The 20,123-nt window shown below is 36.0% G+C and overlaps 1 protein-coding gene across 1 annotated transcript; it reads right to left on the bottom strand.

Moving 5' to 3' along the window:
* Nucleotides 1-18,127: 18,127 nt before the first annotated feature.
* LOC149202851 (uncharacterized) lies at nt 18,128-19,137 on the bottom strand. Its single transcript, XM_089401703.1, has 2 exons — nt 19,043-19,137; nt 18,128-18,890 (listed from the first exon to the last, which is right to left on the bottom strand). The coding sequence occupies exons 1-2, from the start codon at nt 19,135-19,137 to the stop codon at nt 18,128-18,130; spliced, it is 858 nt and encodes a 285-aa protein (XP_089257829.1).
* Between the last annotated feature and the right edge of the window lie 986 nt (nt 19,138-20,123).

Genomic DNA, 20,123 nt, shown 5'->3' with positions numbered 1-20,123 from the left:
GATCCAGGGTCTTCTATCTCGTCCAGTCGTTCGCTCAAGTACGAGTCTAACCATGTGAAAATGTGATCTGATGTCGGGCATGGGCAGACACCGTCTCACTACCAGCCAATGATGTAAGTTGTTAACAGATGCGAGAGAAATCAACGATAATGATAATGATTCTCAAGTTACTACAATACATTCTGCATGGTGTGAATAGATGTTTTGATGTCAAACACCATACAAAGTCTTTCGGTCGTAGGCATGTGATGTCAACCTATCACTGGAAGTGAGAAACTTGTCATTGATGTATGCCAGCATCAAGGTACTGGAAAGGTGTTTCTAAGTAAACTTCTTGGATAATGTGCTAATGTCAACAAGAAGCGACTCATCGCAGGAGGACCTTGATGTATCCCCCATCAACAACATGAAACGAGTGTAATGATTTTGAAGACAGAATGTGATTGTCAACACAATGTTTAGGAATAGCAGTCATGAAAATGAAGGTTTATGAGTATTACAAAGGATGAAGTTTACTGAGTGACTTTTCTTGAACATGCCGGCGACACTGAATGAATTGGCAGCATTGACCCAAAACCAAAGCGATGGATGGTGTGATAGACCATAGGTATGATAACCATCAAGCAGATAACCCAATCCAAATAGTCACAGGGATGAAGTGAAAGTGTCATGTTCAAGAGTGACTTGATACCACAAAGTGATTTATCCCTTTTCCCATTTTCCCCAGTCATTGCTGACAAATACCTCTTTATTTTTTTAACATGCTTGAGGAGGATAACATATGCTTGTAGCATAATTCCACCCTTCGGGTGAATCCATCGCTATGTGATCTTTTAATGAGTCTAGCAAAGGTGAAACTTGGTCTTGTCATGATGGACAAGTTTTTCGCTATTTTATGTTTTAACGAGTTTAACGATAATGAGAACTTGGTCATTTTCATGTTTAGAGAGTTTGAAAAGGGACAAAAAGAAAACTACACTAGTTCGTTTTCGTAAATTCATCTCTCAAGTCCGAAAAAGTGTAAAATAATACAAGAGAGAACCTATTGACCATATTCGATCAACATATTCCTTTTTCGTAAGTAATCTATCTCAGTCCGGAAAAGGGTTAAACTTATACTGAGTAGATGTCATTTCCAATCTGTGTACGAGTTGAAAAGGACAAGCGCCCAATAATATTTTCATGATTAAAGAGTTGGAAAAGAAATTGAAAGCAGACCTCCTATTTTTATTTTCTTTTAACGAGTCAAAAAAGGAAAATACTCGACAATCTTTTCATTTTTTACGAGTCAGAAAAGAGCTTAAAGGTGACTCATCCTAGAGGAACGAGTTGTATAAAGGGTAGCAACTAGTCCCGGTGATGTTGGAACTTCTCAAAACATGTTGATTTATTTGAAGAGGCTAGCTAAGAAGACCAACAACCAAGTGAAAACATATGATCAACCAAGTAGATAGTGACGATGGCAGGAGAAAAACCAAGGCTCATCTAATAGAAAAGGCTAATAGAATGGTAATAACAAGGGTTAAAATGGATATGGGTTCATTTGTACACAAGCTTGAACCATAGGGAAGTATGCTTGGATTCAGTTTAATGTTTAGACAAGCTTGAAATGAAAAGCTATGCTTGGATTCAGTTTCATGTTTACACGATCTTGAAACGAAAAACTATGCTTGAGATTGGTTTAGATGCCCCCTGAATGATGATTCGATTCTAGGTGCATGCCCCTAAAGCTTCATTACATTTACCTAAGTAGACTACTCATGTCTATCAAGTGGATGGAATGAAGGTTCATTTACGAGATCAAGTGAAAGACTGGACTAGGATTTTATGAGATCTAATCAACGAATCGAATTGGAACTTTGCTCCAAGGGACCTTGTTTATTTTTTAATGAGCTTGTCACAAGACGAGGAACTTTGCTCAGATTCCTTGTTTCATTTTTTAACGAGCTTGACACAAGACAAGGAACTATGCTCATATTCCTTGTTTCAATTTTTAACGAGCTTGACACAAGAGAAGGAACTATGCTCATATGACACAAGACAAGGAACTATGCTCATATTCCTTGTTTCATTTTTCAGCGAGGTTGACACAAGATGAGGAACTATCCTCATGGACCTGTTTCATTTTTTAATGAGGTTGACACAGTAAAAGAACTATCCTCATATTCCCTATTTCATGTTTTAACGAGCTTGACACAAGACAACGAACTATGCTCATAATTCCTTGATCACAACCCATAAAAGGTCATGACTTCCAAGAGGTTCTCATCAGATGGGAGAACAATGCTCCAGAAGGGATACATAGCAAGGAATCCATTAGAGAGATATGGTTCCAATGCCCCGAGTACATAATGCACAACATCACGAAATTGATCGTCAATTGATGTAGGCATGGAACGGGTTGCCACATAATTGACTCGTGGTAGGGAAGATACCATTGGGACAAACAAACCATTTAGGGAATATGGTTGATTGGAAACAATATTTAGATTGGGAAATGAAAGCTGGTCAACGGTGACAATTTTTCCCTCATGCGGGAAACACATCACTCGAAGGAGTGTTGAAACAATAGCTCCCATGTCATAAACATAGTCGCGACCAAGAAGTAAATTGTAATATAAAGGGCCTGGGACTACCATCACATTAAGATAAGCAAATTTTCCTCCCATAGTAATAGGAAACTGAGGAAGGATCCCTAATGGTCGACTAGTTCCTTTATTGAAAGCCAACAAATTCTGGGTAATAGGCATAAGTGGTGGCGAACCAAGCATCTGAAAAGCAGTGGAGGAAAGGATACTCACAGATGCACCTTCATCTATAATAGTGCCAAATACAATCATATTATAAGCATGTACTATGATCTGGAAAGGCACATAAGAAGGAAGATGGCATCCTGCTAGTCGATTGCAATCAAAGGAAGTCACCAGACTACTTGTAGGGGGTATCATAAGAATGGGAAAATTACCCCCTTGAGTTATGAGAATGAGAGGATTTTCATCCTGTCTTGATGGAATAGGAGGGTTGCCTCCAAGCTCATTGGAATCTGAATAAATGAAAAGAACCTGAATGGTATCATACTCACTCTCTATGGGAAAGGTACGATTAAATGAAGGTGAGATTGGGTCAACTATTTCCTCGACCTATGATTGGTCTTGTATAGACTCATGGGATTCACATTCAGAGACAGTGGGCTCGACCGACAGTTGATTTGGGTTAGTCACTTCATCAACTAGTGAATGATTAAGGGAGAGTCTCTTGTAACTAGATGGAAGTCGCTACGGAGAAGTAAGACAATTATCCAACACTTTTTGGGCTTCATCGAGATAGGGACAAAGGTGAATGGGATGATTCCCTTCGCATAACCTACAAGGAAACTTAAATTTACCCTTCTTTCCATGAAATTTACTACCACTAGTTGATGGTGTGTCACCATCATGATCTCCAGAAGTTGATCACACAGGATGATGTGAATGAGTAGACCATTCTTCTAGGATCTGAGGAATACCAGAACAATTTCGAAGAAGATGGTTTCCCTTACAAATTTTGGAAGGATATAGAAGTTTGTGAGGCTTATCGGAAGGTTTCTCATTAGAATTTTCATTCAAAGAAATGTTTGCTTGGTTTCCCCCCTGCTGAATTTTCTTCTTCTTCTTCTTATCCACCTGGTTACTAGTGTCAATACTTTCACCAGGAAAAGAGGAAGAAGTGGAGGAGGAAACAACTGACGAAGAAGGTAAAGGGTCAACTTAGGATCAACTGGAGGTTGATTTTGTCGAGTCGTAGGAATATTCAGTTGCGGGGCCAAGGAGGTTGAGAACAACCAGACTAGAAAGTCCATGGTAAGTCCTGGAAGGGACAATGTAGCCATATAAGGAGCACCAATATTTCCTAAAGGAGGAAAAGGATTAGGATTTCCATCAAAAGGAATTCCTTGATCGGTGGACTTCAGAGTTGTTTCCATATGTCTCAACCTAAGTTGAACTAAGGAGTGATGTGGAGGATGTTATCCATGGTCAATTAATTTTATTTTAATCAAAATAACATAACAAAACAAAAGAGGGATAATCTAGGCAAAATGATTACCAAGTAACTGTGAACTGCAATATACTACCTCAGTAAAGCAAGGACTTAACATATGCGCAGGCAATCTCACCGAATATGTTTTCAGTGTATCACAGTATACAAGGTGGCCAACTCGGTTACCTATGGATGGATAGCAACCTAATGTAGTCCTTCCAAATATACCCAAAAGTACGTGGAGGCCCAATCTGTGTTAGCATTGTCTCATGCAAAACTGCACAGTGAGAGCATTACTTTATACTTTTCTTACTATAACACCACCCTATATACCCGAAAGTACATGGACAAGCTACGATGTACTTACGTATGTGGAATGAGGTATCACACTCAGAATGTATCACAGACCATTAGCGAGAGCTACTATATTTAACGATGCCGAAACATGTCTCTATCCTAGACCTCTAAATGTTGTGCGTTAAGTTACAATGCTCCATTAGGTTAATTGAGATAACTTTTAAGTTGATCTTCTTAAGAATTTGCCTTTCAGGGTTCACCACGTGATGTGTGTTTGCAATTCCTAGAATGCAACTAACATGAGAAACATTCTTTCATTCAACTAACAATGAAAATCATAGCTAGTAAGGGATAAAGCAATCAGATCTTTGACAAAGAGCAAAAAGCACACCTAATGCAATTTCCCTAGCTATTCCTATCAAGAATTCACAAACTACAATATGCACAATGTATGCTTTTCTTTTTAGTCCCTTTAGTGTTTAGATGAACAAAAAGGAACTAGATGCACAAACGATCAATCAATGCTTTTCACAAGAAACGAAGACTTTACAACAGTTTCTTTTTCAAAGAAATGAAGATTTTACGACAATTCTTTTTCAGAAAAGTAAAGACTAATCAATGTAAGCTAACTTTGACAGTGAATTGATAATGATAAAGAAAACTCTTAAGAAACACTAAAAAATCAAGGTCAAAGTATGTCTAGGAGAGGAAATGCAAATTGATTTTAGAGCCATAAAAAACATTGATCTTTCAACAAACAACATTAGAAGCAACTTTTGAAAAATCAAGAAAAATATGGGTTTTTTAGCTTGATAGATACCAATGTAGGTCTGAGTGGGAGACAATGCACTGTCTCTAAGCTAAGGGTGCACTACAGTGCATTGTCCCCTAACCAAGCATGGACTGGTACCAGCACATTCCTAGAATAGGCATTCTAGTGCAAATTTCGACCAAAAAAGCCTCAAAATGATTGAAAAGAGAATAATGAAGTCAAGTAAAGTCTACTAGGATGTAATATGATGAGGATAAACTACCAAGAATGACAGTCATTCCACAGTATGGTCTCCAATTTGTTATATGGAATTTGTATCTATGAATAAACCCATTCTCCCTAAGTGGGTAGTTACACTTAGAACAATAGAAAGGAAGTGGTTTATCCTTTTCCTATAATAGATAGCTGAGATGAAGGAACTTACTTGTGATCTTTCGCTTCCTTGATCTCCTTTGAATTTCTCCCGTCTCTCCCACTCGAACTGAATCCGCTCAATTGGTACCTATCAACAGAAACGTAAGAAAACAACGATCAAAGTGCATGATCTATCTACCATAAACCAATGGAATCAACAACATTGAAACATATAATCATCATAGATATGAATAAGAATATGGGAAAAGGAACAAACAACTTTATTAATGTAGAAAGAAGAGTTACACCCAATGCGGTTCGATCTTGTGTCACTCATCCAGCTTCAGCCCAACCCTCGTCACACCAAAAGCACATCAATCCAGCAGCATAACATTACTTGACATGAACTCAAATCTCAAACCAATAGTATTTCTCTACAATGTTCAAATTCCAGTCCCATGATCACTATGATGAGTGGTCAATTTATAGGGAAATGTAGGTGATTATGCTATAAATTGGGCATTGAATGGTTTTCCAAAATTGGAATTATTTTCCATGGAGAAAGGGATGAGAGGTTAGAGGGATAATTGATCCATAGCCTATCTAAAGTTGACCTCATAGGATGAGATAAGAGTTGGGAATCCTTGTAGAATGTTATAGAATCAAGGAATATTCCCAGAATCCTATGCTAATTTCGCTCATTCTCTCCCAGCGCAGGTCAAGGTGGGCCCAAGTGCACTGCAGTGCAGGCTTGAATGGGCCTACCTGCTCTATAGTGTAGTTAGCCTTGACCAAGGCTGCGTTGGTGTCCCAAGGAGGTATTTCAATAGGGTTTCAAGCTAGGAAACTTTCATGGATGGAAGCATTCATTTTGATGACTTGTATAGGGCATGTAGCAACTGAATTAGGGTTTGATGAGCCCTAATTGTACTGATCTAAATGTCAGGAGTGATGTGCCCAAATAGACCTATAACAGTTGTATTATGTTTTCAAGTTTTAGCTTGATAAAGGACATGTTGTAGCTTATTGAGGTAGGAGCCACCTCTGGGTTGTAGCCTGTAGAAAATTTTTGGGAGTGGAATCTTCCTTTGAGATATGAGCCTCTTGTAATTTGGAGCCTACAAAAATCTAATGTAATGAGGAAGTAGGAGCTTGCCTTCCACTTATATATGGTGTCTTCATGTGTTATTTCTTGAATATTGTGTGAATGATCTTGAATTGTGAATGAGTATATCTGCAAATTTCTCTCTATGTCAACTGCAAAAGGAAACTATTAATAATTGGGTATATAAATAAATCATTAGTTGTATAAGAAGAAATTTATGTTAAGAAAAAAATGAAGTTTAAAATTATTGATTCACTCCACTTATCGATAATTACATATATAAGTATCAAAGGGACACCCCAAGCTATGATTGATAGATCTCTAAATAAAAAGGCTTTCATTGGTTGAATGGAAGAAAACAATCTTTTCACATATGATGATGTTTCCCTCACTCCTTGCATCTCAGATCTTAGTTCCCAAAATCCAGTTCTTAAAAATAATTCTCTAGCTACTAAATATTTACAAAAATTATATTGATTGAAGACTAACCTTAATATATTTAGAACAATTGATATTTTATATTTAAAATTCTGAATGTATAGTTTTCAGTTGTTTTTGCAACTATGATGGAAATATTAACTAAGTACTTTCACATCCTCTCAAGAGGATCCAATCCAATGGTACATGTCTTCTAGTATATGCAAAGTACCAGTAACAAGAACGAGCTATCACCTAAAATATTTTCTGACAAACACAACTGGCAAAGACTTTTGCCTTCGCACCACTCTTGTTATTTATGAAATTCATTATGAGTAACTTTTCTATGCATTTTGGTTTTACAATTTTTGAAGGATTACATGTCACGAAGTAAAGTATCACAAATCTTTGTATCTGAAGTTAGTGCATTTCTTTCTTTATTTCATAACATATAATTGTACAGGTAATTGTTTTATAATTTTCTATGCAAAATGAAATTTTATTATACAAAATTGGATATTAGATTTATTTAAGTTTCTTCTACTGGTTTACTTATATCTCTGACTAATAACAATTTATTTTTAAGATTATGAAATTTCAAAAATTACATTTCGAAATAATTATTTTTTATTGTTTTAATTGAATTTATTTGTAGAAATAATTATGTTTATTTTCAAATAAGATTTTGAGAATTTTAATTTTTAATTATCAATAATTATTTGGTGGATGACACAAATTTAACCTCCATGAAATATCAAAGAAATATTTTGAGTAGTTTTAAGGAAAAGATTTGATATTTATCTAAAAAACAATTATATTTTTTTCTTTTCAATTACACACACATATATATAATGACTCGTGGAATCAGTCATATGTTGGTTATCGCCTTAACATGGGGTTAATCTCCGACGGCTACCACTATAACCTTCAGATACAACTGCACTGCCCGCAAGCACAACGCACGAATAGGACAATGTTAGAATCTGTGACTTTCACAATAGCACTAACACCTCAATAATGTGTTCACTGGCCAACAAGCTAGGTTGCTTGAGACTTTATATATATACACTTATTACTTGCTGCTTTATATTACATTTTTTCTTATAATATATTTTTTAAATATTTCATTTTATTTTTTTATATAACTTGTTTAATTAAATTTCAATGCTATGAAATGTATTATAAAGTTCATCTAAATTAATAAAATTTATTAACCATTTATTTTGTATACTAATTATATAATAAAATAATTAATTTCATTTGTACATTTCTATGAACAAGATATTTATCGCGCGTTATTTGTATAATCATATGGTTATTAAATTCAATAGCCTCATCTCAATGAATTTATAGCCTCTTACATCCCATCTATGGAATGATTAAGTATTTTAGAAATATAAAGTATTATAAGTTTATAGAAGAGAACTAACTGACATTTTGACATAACTCTATGAACCGGAAACATCACTGGAAAAACATGAGAAGATTTGAATGTGGTATCTGCACATTGTTTAATTGTTTGGTAAGCAGTAAATGTCACTGACCTCAGCGAAGTTTATCTTAATGCATTCGTGCACTAAGAATTTTATATACAATAATGTTACGAGATTTTAAATAAAGTCGATTCCAATGTTTCTATATCGATAACATTTAAATCGTGTTTTTGTTTTTCAAATGGTTTATAAAAAGATCATGTCTTTATTATGAAAGAAAAATTATAAAAGAGTTAAAAGAAATTAAAAGTTTTATAAAAAGATAATGTCTTTATTAAGAAAGAAAAATGATAAGAGAGTTAAAAGAAATTAAAAGTTAATAAAAATTATAAAAGAGTTAAAAAATTTCAAAAATTAATAAGTGTAATATGCAGCATTATTATTCAATGCTGGTTTCTTATGTAAAAAATAAAAGATAATTAAAATAAAGTAAAAATAATCGGCAAATATTAATAATTTGAAATGGTGAGGGATTTTTTTTTTTGTATTTTAATAAATTTAAAGTTAATAATGTCAAAGTTTGATGGATTTAATTTCTTTGAGTGTTTAATAAATTTAAAGTTAAGATCGATTTAGGATGTTTTTATAATTAAACTTGTTTTCCATTCATTAGTTTAAGTGATTTTATTAATATTTATCATCTAAGTGACTGATAATTTAGAAATCCGTTAGCTATACTTTGGGAACATGCCTATTTTTATATTTCATCTTTCAATTTTTTATAAATTTATAATTGTTTTTAATAATTATACTAATTATTATAGTTTGGTTTTTAATTATTAAATTGACAATAATAAAATGATTATTAATTGTATTACTTAAGTTTATTTGAATAGTGTGTTGCTTAATATAAGTAAGGGAGATGTATAATTATTTTTATAATTAATATGAAGTTTACACATGACATTTTAAGAATCAATTTAAATCCATGTTAACTCTAGATTCATCACTCATAAAAAATATCAAAATTTGAGGAAAGATTTATACATGTAAAGACTAAATCAGTTACAATGCATGGTAGTTAATATATTTAAATGAAGTGGTTATGAAGTAATTTCTTTTGTAATAAACATTGAGTTGATAAGTGACATATTAATAACCAACATAGATCCATGTTTAATCTAGAATCAAAATTTAAAAAATGTTTATTCTTCTATGAATTTGATCACTTTTTGTGCATGAGAGGTTTAAATTAAATTGATAGTTAAAATATTTTAATAATAATGAGTAACACTTTTAATATTTAACATGGAATTAACACATGGCATGTGCATGAGAGAGAATTAAACATTGTTTCCATTAAAACAAATGTAATATATTTAGTGAATAATAAATATTTCTTGCAATGAATTTAAACTTTAAATAACTTCTTTGAAAATATTTCTCATAATAATAAAAATAAAAATATACAAATATATAAATAAAACAAGGGTTATTTTCCTATATATAATAAAATCACGATTAAAAAATATTTATAATAAACTAATATCATCTTGTCCTCTAAGCAGGTTATTATTTTAAGCATAGCATGTGTCGAGAGGTCTAAAAATGGTAATAAAAAAACAAAATAAAATTAAGCATAGCATGTGTCGAGAAGTTTAACAATGGTAAGAAAAAAATAAAGAAATAAGCTGAGCATACTTAAATTGTTAATCAGACATAAACACTTCTACAAACTATAAAATTCCAAAGTCGACTTAAAATTGGATACTTATATTTCTTTCACATTGAACGGAATATTGTGGAGTATAACCAAGTGAAGACTTATATCGGTGGTGTGGCCTAAAGGTATTCATACCATGTTTATATATGTAAACTTGTCAGGAACCAGATAAATATTTAGCAATAGAAATTAAATAAGAGACATTGCACTTGAAATTGAGTTAAAAAAATAAATCAACTTAGGAAAAACCTTAAAGAATATATGTTTAATCAGACATGAACACTTCTACAAACTATAAAATTCCAAAGTCAACTTAAAATTGGATATTTATATTTCTTTCACATTCAACGGAATATTGTGGATTATAACCAAGTGAAAACTCATATCGGTGGTGTGGCCTAAAGATACCATGTTTATATATTTAAACTTGTCAGGAACCAGATAAATATTTAGCAATAGAAATTAAATAAGAGACATTGCACTTGAAATTGAGTTAAAAAAATAAATCAATTTAGGAAAAACCTTAAAGAATATGATCAATATGCACATTAAAATTTTTCTTTATGTAAAATGGGAATTACAAAAAGAAATATATCTCAATTTTACAAAAGTTAAATAATGTGTTGACAGATAATCCTCAGGATTAGGTTTGTATTATGGTGATTGGTTATTAAAGTTTAAGAAAACCTGGAAATTAATTTAACAATTTCTTTTATGTATTTATATACATCATGTACATCATTCTTAAAGAAAAATTAATACAACTGTATTTGGTTTCCAATAATTTTTGTCTATCGGAGTGGGTTGTTTATCCATTTTGTTGATTGAATTTGTGAGCCACTAGTTTTGTTGCGATTTTTGAAGTTTCTTTCTTAATTGTTCGTCCATGGGATCAAGTGTTGGTGTTTGGTGTCGTTATGAGAGGCTTGTTGTTGTATAAGCCGAGCATGGTGGAAGGCAGTTCATTACTCTTTGAACCTAGGACGCAACACCGAGTTTGAGATGTTTATTGGCATGAGTTTATTTGGGCTTGTTATGGAGTTTTCCTTGTAAGCATCTGTGTTGGTGTATGGTGTCGTTATGAGAGGCTTTTTGTTGTATAAGCCGAGCATGGTGGAAGGCAGTTGATTACTCTTTGAACCTTGGACGCAACACCGAGTTTGAGATGTTTATTGGCATGAGTTTATTTGGGCTTGTTAAGGAGTTTTCCTTGTAAGCATCTAATGGTGCCGCATTGAAATGAGAAGAGATTTCGAAAATGGTATTGATCGTATCATAATTTTTTGTTGTTATTGATTTGGTAATAGGATGCTTAGTTAGCAATTTTATGCGTTCGAGGAAGAGCTCTGGGAATAACACACAACACGACAGAAGAAGAATAGGGAGGAACTCGTCAGGATCACAATGCCCTTACTATTTGTATTTGTAACATGGCATTTTGTGTGCTTTGACATGTATGTTGACTGTGTCATTTATATTTTTGAAGCCTGCCGTAACAATTCTAGTTGATAATAAATCACATTCTTTCATCCTATTGATTAGAGGGACACATAGCATTAAAGATACTTTGATGGTTGATACTGGGACTACTGTACCGTTTCAACACACTGTTCTTGCTGAGCGTGATGTAAGCAATTTAGTTCTTGGATTTGCACATTGTGGGATGGTTACAACTGCTCGCTTGGATTGCGCTGTTTACAATTCCTTAATAAAACCTTATGCAATTTATGCATTCAACCGTAGCTCGTCACGACTTCGATTCGACATATGTGCAACTTTTTTCCATATAGCTGCGTTACAGATCTTGAACTGCATCCGAGGGAATCGAACAGAGGTTGCTTCATTAATGCACAACAATAGCTTAATTCTTAAATCTTTGCCTGTGATGCTTTTAAAATGAAGTTAGCCCTATTTTTCGATTCAAAGAAGAGAAATTTATTCATATGTGCGGGTGTTTGTAGTTAGGTTGCAAATTATAATACTGGGTGGACAAACGACTAGGAGGAGGTCACCATCAACAAAGAGATAAAAAGGACAAGAAGATGAGGAAACATATTTCGTGGTGATAGAAAGAGAGATTTCCTTATAGATCATGCTCGTGTCTCCTTCATTTTCTTGGTTGTCTCCACGGTGATCCTCATTCCAACGAGGAAAGTTGCAAAAGAAGGAAAAAAATGCTGGAATGTCGACCTATTTTTATCGCTAATTGTTGACGTTCGCACTGTGAATATCACTCGACCTACACGAAGGAGAAAACCAATCTCAGAGATGGTGTTGTTGGGAGAAAGAATTATTGGAGGATCATCATCAGTTGTAGCGATAAACCAGATGAAGGATCTTGTTGATTGAAATGTGGGTTAATCAACAATTTTATCTCCAATAGTTATTTGTCTGTACATGATTGTGTACAAAGGGTCGAGACGTGTACGATGACTGGACGTTGTTTCATGTTATAAAGCACTCTTTGTGGAGGTTACAGTCTATATAGTGACAGACCCGTATAATGTTGGCATTCTTGTGTACAGAGACCGCAAAGGCATTTCCAGAGTTTTCAGAAACTACTCTGCCAATTTTGTTTTCTATGAGAAAAAACCAAAACCGTGAAGGCGAGTTGGTTCTCATCACAGTTGGAGTACGGGTCCAGGGTGCCAAGCTCCACACGCACGTTAACATAACACATGTTTCCCTTGGAACCATAAACAACTCCACGGGATCACTTGAGCGGTTTATAGCATAAGAAAAAATTGATGTCATAAGAGATTTTAGCCATCGATTAAAGTGATGAGCGGTTTTGTCAAACCTCCTCTCGAGACCACCTCACTCGTTAAATTTTGGAAAGCAACGTGATGTCGGGCACATTTGGATACACCGATAACTGCTGCGGACTGTCAATCTTGTTCGACATCTTGTTCGACCATTACGGGCACATTTGGATACACCGATAACTGCTGCGGACTGTCAATCTTGTTCGACATCTTGTTCGACCATTACGAGTATACGGGACCACTCCTTTGCACAGGTTTCGTGTATTTTGTGTTTTCTAGACTCTATTAATTTGAGAAAAAGTATTGTGGGGCATCGATATTAGGCTCGAGTAATATGAACCTTCGTGGCTGTTGTTTTCTCGTTTTTCATGTCTATTTGAAACATGTTACACGTTTTCATTAGAACCTACTCCTATTTATCAGATTACTCGTCTTCAAGTTGATGTTGTAGGGGTCAAAAGTTGTTTGAAGTTGATATTGTCCATGGGTTTCCCTTTTGACAGAAAAGAGCATCGGAAGATTCATAGGGCCAAGACTTCACCGCGGTGTTGTCCTCAGTGGAGTTAAGTTCTGAACCTCCAGTGAAACAAAAATGAATTGAGGCTGTGTTCATTCATGAAATTCAGTTGATAGCCCCGTCATTTCTCAAAATCATAAGTGCGATTGATTGGCAAACATCGATAATACACGACAGATTTGTGTTTTCAATTTTGTGCTTTCATATTCAATTTGGCCCACTAAAGAAACAGTTTCTAACTCTAGGTCATCCAAGAAAATGTTTGTAGTAAGATCAAGCCATGGGAGCCGCAGAAAGCTAAGACTTCACCTTGTTCATGTTGAATGCCTATAAAATTGGAACAGGAATCAATTGCTTACTCTCTCACATATATTCCACATTCTTTGGTTTCTTTTTAAATCATTTTCTAAAAATTATGTGAGGAGTGTTGTTTGTGTGTTTCCGTTGGTGGTTGTACTTGTATTCACATTAATGCGGGGCAAAGAGTAATGATAATAGAGAAAGGCTCCGGCATAGATTCTTATATTGATATGGTGACTATAGATTGTGTAGTTGGAAGAAAACTTGTGCATATTACATGTTTCGTTGCGCCTACATCGTCAAGTAGCCAGCGCATCAGAAAATCGACAAAGTGTATGGCTTCGAGTATTGACCAAGCGTGAAGGTTGTTCATTATTTATTTGATTTATTTGGTGTCTACAAATATATGTTTTTAGTGGCATGGTTTTAAATTCAGTACGAGCATAATATTGTCATTGGCTTTGTGTACTTGAAGGCTTGCCCTTCCTCTTTGGTATCAACAATCATTTTTGTTGATTTTGATTTGAATTGTAAGGGTGCAATTTTTATTGAACCCGGCACTCAAGATTGAGTGAAATGGCTCAAATTAAGAATGTATTGGAATGTATTGGAAATCCTAAACAATATCATCAATTTTTACTGCTAATGAAACTGTAAATATCAATAAAGTAAGACTTCTTGATATTATATTATGTTTACATAATGCATTGGAGATAGTTGAATTTCTCTAGATTTAGTCTCAAGTACATTGAGACGAACTTAATTCTAAACAATAGTCGAAGAGTAAGGAAGTCATTTCAAGAGAAAATTTGGATGCAGCTAAAAGTCCTAATGAGAATCTTGTCGTTCCTAAGACTTTTATAAGACCGTGTGAAGAACTTACACAGAGAAAAAACAGAACTGGTTTGGGGTATAACAAAGATGTCCTAGATATATCTTTTCGTCTTCTTGATTTTTCTAAACCAATATAGTTTTGAAGGGTTGGATTTCTACATGGTGTTATTCTTGAACAAATTGTTTAGTACCAACAATGTAGTAGAGTTGGACATGTGAAAGATTATTGTTTTGATCTTCACCCAATGAGCATTGTGAAAAGTGTAATTATCATTCAAACAGATGTTCGAGAAAGAGGACTACTGCAAGAGAGAAACTAAGTTTCGAATGGATTGCTTCTTGGGATTGGTCGAAAATAACCAAGAATATTTCCAGATCATACCACATAATTTTTTCAAGAGTGTTGGTGAACCTTGCAAAGATGAAGAATACTTCATCTTCTCACCCTATATCGGACAAACAGGGAATTTTTGATGGTCCACTATAGCTTCGAAGTTGACAAGTGAGCCCTAGTCAGAGATCCACAAGTGAGCCTGAGCCACAACCTATACTAGTTAGAGCAAGAGTTGTAGGTAGAGGCTTCATTTTTTACTAAATGAGTTGTTTGTGAATGAGCACTTCCAAATTCAGAATTATTCGACGAACTGTATTGATTATTATAGAGTTTTTGGTCCCCTTAAAACCACATTTTTGGTTGTTTTGAAAACTTTTTTGAAGTTTGCAAAGTTGGTGTTCGTTGGGACCTTGAGTTGACCTCTCATTCTTGGACTTTGATTCATCCCTTCGGATTAAGGGGGGAATGTTAGACAACCAATCCTCGGGATTAGGTTTGTGTTAAGGTGATTGGGTATTAGAGTCCAAGAAGACCCGAATAGTGATTCAACGGTTTCTTTTATGTATTTATATATACATCATGTATATCATTCTTAGAGATCATGTATATCATTCTTGGAGATCAATCAATATGGTTGTATTTGGTTTCCAATTTTTTTTCTAACATAATGGTTTCTCCATCGGCGACTATCCATTTGGTAACAATAAAGTTCACAGAAGCTTGACAAATCATACCAACTTTCAATAATAAAATAGTTGTTTGTAATATCTTTTTCAAGTATAAAAAAATAATTATTTAGAACCGTGTCACTATCACATTAATGTATCAAAATATGATATTTAATAGTTTTGATATAAACAAGTGAATATCTTCTTTATATTGCATGCAAAAAGGAATTGGTTCAAGAATTGTGTTCCTGTGTTTTCGTACGTCCATGCTCCAACACGGTTTCAATTTCCCTCCGACCTAAGAAGGAAAATATGGAAATGCCACATATTTTGTAATATGGAAATGCCACATTTGTTGTAGTTTTTATTTGATGATGCAGAATGTCAACTCATGGTACAATTTGATAATGGCTTTAGCCAAATGATTGCATTTCGAAAATAAAGAGTTTTTAAAGCTATTTTTAATATATTTTAAACTTTATACAAATTTTCTCAACAATTTACACCAATCAAATATTAAAATTTTTGAATTTTTAAATTTCTAAAATAATTATAATTTACAGAAAAATGATTTTAATATGGTATTTTTTAAATTTTTTATAAAAAGAAAATCAATTATTCTTTAAATAAAAAGCAATTACAATATAGTCTACTTACTAAAAAACAGTTACAATATAACCTACTTACTCACGACATTATTAAAAAAAAAACAAAACAGAAAAGATAAATAGTAACCCAGATATAAATTGGTATTATTATTATATAAAAAAAAATCCACATTTTATCAACTTCTGTTATAAGATATAAAGAGATTATATTGATAACTTATTCCTATTATATATATAATATAAATTCCAAATATTGAATGGAAAATAAAAATGCAATTCTATATATTTCATTACTTAGCAATGTTGCCATGCATATGACATACGTGCACAATAAATAGTTATGAAATATGGACTGAAAATTGAAATTTAATCTAAAATATAAATGTGTGTATTATATAGACTGTATTTCTACTTTATCTAGATTTCTAATGAACACATAATTATAATGCATAAAGTTGTAGATTAATATAAAATATAAATATGTATCTGAAGCATAAGCTGTATTTCAGTGTTACCTAGATTTCCAAAAACTCTGAACATTGTTGGGTACATTTGGTCTATTAATCATTAATGAGAAACTGCTCTCTGAACATCAAAATCCTTAGTGACATTGGCCCTGACATCACACCTGATTACGATATTTTTCATATGATATTTTTTTTTCTAAGTCTATTTTATTATTCACAGTAAAAGAGTAAAATTACAACAAGTTGAGCATGGTGAACCAACTGGCCTGAGAGGAAGGCCGTTTGAGCCAGACATTGTCCAAAACTAACGAGATTTCCCACGCAGGGGATCCAAAAAAACACAAACAACAAGCTAACAGAACAGAAGGTAGAAAATGGACGAGATTTCCCACGCAGGGGATCCAGAAGAACACAAACAACCAGCTAACACAACAGAAACTAGAAATTGATCTTGACACGGTAGCAGAGACAGAATTTGACACATTGAGCCAAAAAACCCTTTCAACTGGGCCGCAAAACCTGTTGAGCAACTACAAAGCTTCATTACACATCTGGTAACTCCTCCACGATTCTGCACCAACCCCCTTCAACCAGGTCCTGAGCTTGGGCCGCTGCATCTTCTCGTGTGTCTGGAGGAGCACACGCCATTGGATTGACATTGATAGTGCTGGCCGGTAGTACCATCCCACGCTGCAAATATACAGTTGGCATCGGGGTATTGGGTTTGCCCTCTTCATGTTCATCCTCTGTGATTGGCATTGGAGCACTGGGACCGCCCTCTTCTTGGGCTTCCTCTAAAAAGAGGACAGAGACATGTGCAGTGATCCGAGGGCGATTAAGGGAGCAATTGAATGTAAAGATAGTAGAACTGAAGGAGGGCGAAGACGAAGAACTAGGAGAGCTAGGTTCGAGGAATTGGCTAGGCCTCAGAGTGCTCCCACTTCCACTACGAGGTCGAGGATCTCGGCTCGAGTCGATAGTCCCTGAGGACGGGCGTGAAGGGGCGCCCTGCCCTGAGCCTCTGCGGCTGAGCATCCTCTGGTGGGGCCTCGGCATGACAACAGCATGAATGTAAACAACACGAACAACAGGGGAGATACCATGCGAATAGAGCACGCAGGCTTGCGGTCGTGAGCCCACAACCACAACAGAGGGCTGTGGATAAGAGCCAAAGCCCAACCCCCATGAATCCCTTGCACCGGCAGAACCCGCAACCATCCAAAACAACATGAAAAATAGCAGCGTATAGCCATGGCTGAAGCTGGCTAATAAATAGTTTCCTCCACCTCGATACCCTCCCGCCATAACTATGGCATTCATGGGAGCCGAGGGCTGATAACAATCATCACATGCGAAGAGGGACGGCATATTAATGCTGGCCTCAGACATTCCCTTACATGCAATGACACCCACCTGTGGGCGATCGTCCTCCCATATGGCTTTTAGTCCTATGTTCATGACTGGCAGGTGGCATCGCAGCTTCACCCACCCCAGTCCCATCACACTGAATGCATTTCTAATCACCCGCATCTGGGGGTGCAACCTCTTTTTGGATCAGATGATTGCATTCCTTTATTTGATCATGGTTCGATATTATGTCTGGAGTTCCTGTGAGTAGAGTATGTTCACTTTCTACACCCACATTGGCTAGGAGGTTGGCGACCTTGTTTCCCTCCCTCTTAGCGTGACTGAAGATTATTGCTCTGTTGTTGAGAAGCCCGTGTTCTATGGCTTCCAATCTAGCCTCGAGTCTCCAACTCGTGGCTATTTTCCTAGCATGAGATCCATTGAGGAGTTGCTTGGCCATATTGATAAGGAGAATGGAGTCGCCTTCGACCTCCAAGGGATGGTATTTGTGTTTCCATGCGAGGAGGAGACCTTGCCATAAACCTTCCAGTTCCACCGAGTTGTTGGTGTCCCATCCAATGTTTCCAAAGTAAATCAGAAGAGGCATACCTGCATGATTTCTGAAAATTCCACCATAACCTACTTTTCCAGGGTTGCCCTTTGAGGCTCCGTCAAAGTTGAGCTTGAAGGTGTGCTCCGGAGGAGCTGTCCAGGAGTCCCTTTTTGTATTGATGTTTCTTGAGGGGGCATTGATGAGGGTTTCCTGAGGGAGTTGCATATTCCAGTTCGCCCAAATGGCTTTCTCATTGTCGAGAGAGGGAAGGTCCTCTAGAGTGCAGGCGCGTAGCAGCAGGGTTTCTTTGAGATTTATACAGAATTTGCTCCAAATGATTTCTAAGGGAGAACTTTGATCTTTGAATATGCGCTTGTTCCTTTCTTTCCAGATTCCCCAGATGAGTAATCCTGGAATTATCTTCCATATATGATTAAGGATTTCACTCTTATATGGTTTCTTTTGCCATTGACGCAGAGTATTTGTGATGTCCTCTGCCACTCTGCATCTTCTTTGACACCTGAAGCTCACCTTCTCCCATAAATGATTAGCCAGAGTACAAGAGTCCAGAAGGTGCTGAAGGGTTTCCTCCTGGGCTTTGCAGTTGACACATATTGAGGGGCCATGGTAGTTTCTTCGTCTTAGCCTATCCCAGGTGAGGATTTTCTGATGCCCGACTAGCCAAAGATAGAGGAAGACTTTGGGCTAGATACTTGAATCCCATATTTTCCCGCATATGGGATCGGGGGGCGAAGGGTCAGAACTTATTAATTTGTAAGCTTCTGAAGTAGCGAAGGTGCCTTTAGGCCTGTAGCCCCATCGTAAAATCCCTGCCTTCAGAGTGTCTTATGCATCGTTTTTGGAGCTCCCTTTCCAGAACCTCCATGAATGGGCGATCCGCATTCCTGATTAGCCCATCACCTTGCTTCCATTGCCTGTATCCTTGCGCTGTCTCCTGTGTCCAGTGCTGCCAAATCGTTTTCTGTTGCTGATCCTCCCCAATATAGTTTGGAAGCAGGTGGAGAGTGCTACTGAGCTTTGGCATTTGGTTCCAGGCATCTGTCCAGAATCGGGCTGTTTCACCATTTCTTACTTCCCAAAAACTATGTTGCTGAATCAACAAGAAATGTTGCTTGGCCACATTCCAAATGAGGGAACCTTTTGCATTGGGTATGAGTCTTATAAGCTCCTCCTGAGGTCTGTGATTGGCGTATTTGGCTGTCCAAATGGCGGCCCACGGCTTGTCAGGGGAAGAGAGCCACTGCCACCAGATTTTGGCGCACATTATCGCATTGCTTTGATTGGGATCCCTCAGGCCTATGCCTCCCTTTTCTTTAGGCAAACAGACAGTAGTCCATTTTACCAAGGCCCATTTGCGGTTGGTAGCTGTGTTCCCCCATAAGAAGTTACGCTGTAGATCCCTTATTCTTTTAATAACCCATTTGGGCGCTACAAGGATAGAGAACAAGTAGAGCAGCATTGCCTGAAGCACAGCCTTTATGAGCACCATGCGACTTGCCATGTTTAGAGTTCGGTGTGTCCAAAGGTTGAGACGGGATTCCAATTTCTCGATTAGGATGCACCAGGATGAATGCTTGATGAGAGAGTCAAT

The sequence above is a fragment of the Pinus tabuliformis genome, chromosome 2_1, assembly GCF_031772625.1.
Source record: "Pinus tabuliformis cultivar Carrire ecotype Pingquan chromosome 2_1, CPIR1, whole genome shotgun sequence".
Lineage (NCBI taxonomy): Eukaryota > Viridiplantae > Streptophyta > Pinopsida > Pinales > Pinaceae > Pinus > Pinus tabuliformis.
This window is presented reverse-complemented; position numbering and strand designations above follow the sequence as displayed.

What these genes read in the sequence shown, in the direction of transcription:
- LOC149202851 (XM_089401703.1), bottom strand. Translation starts at nt 19,137, where the DNA reads ATGGCCCCTCAATATGTGTCAACTGCAAAGCCCAGGAGGAAACCCTTC. An exon ending in CTAATCATTTATGGGAGAAG is followed by an intron (nt 18,891 to 19,042) that starts GTGAGCTTCAGG and finishes CTGGAAAGAAAG; the next exon opens with GAACAAGCGCATATTCAAAG.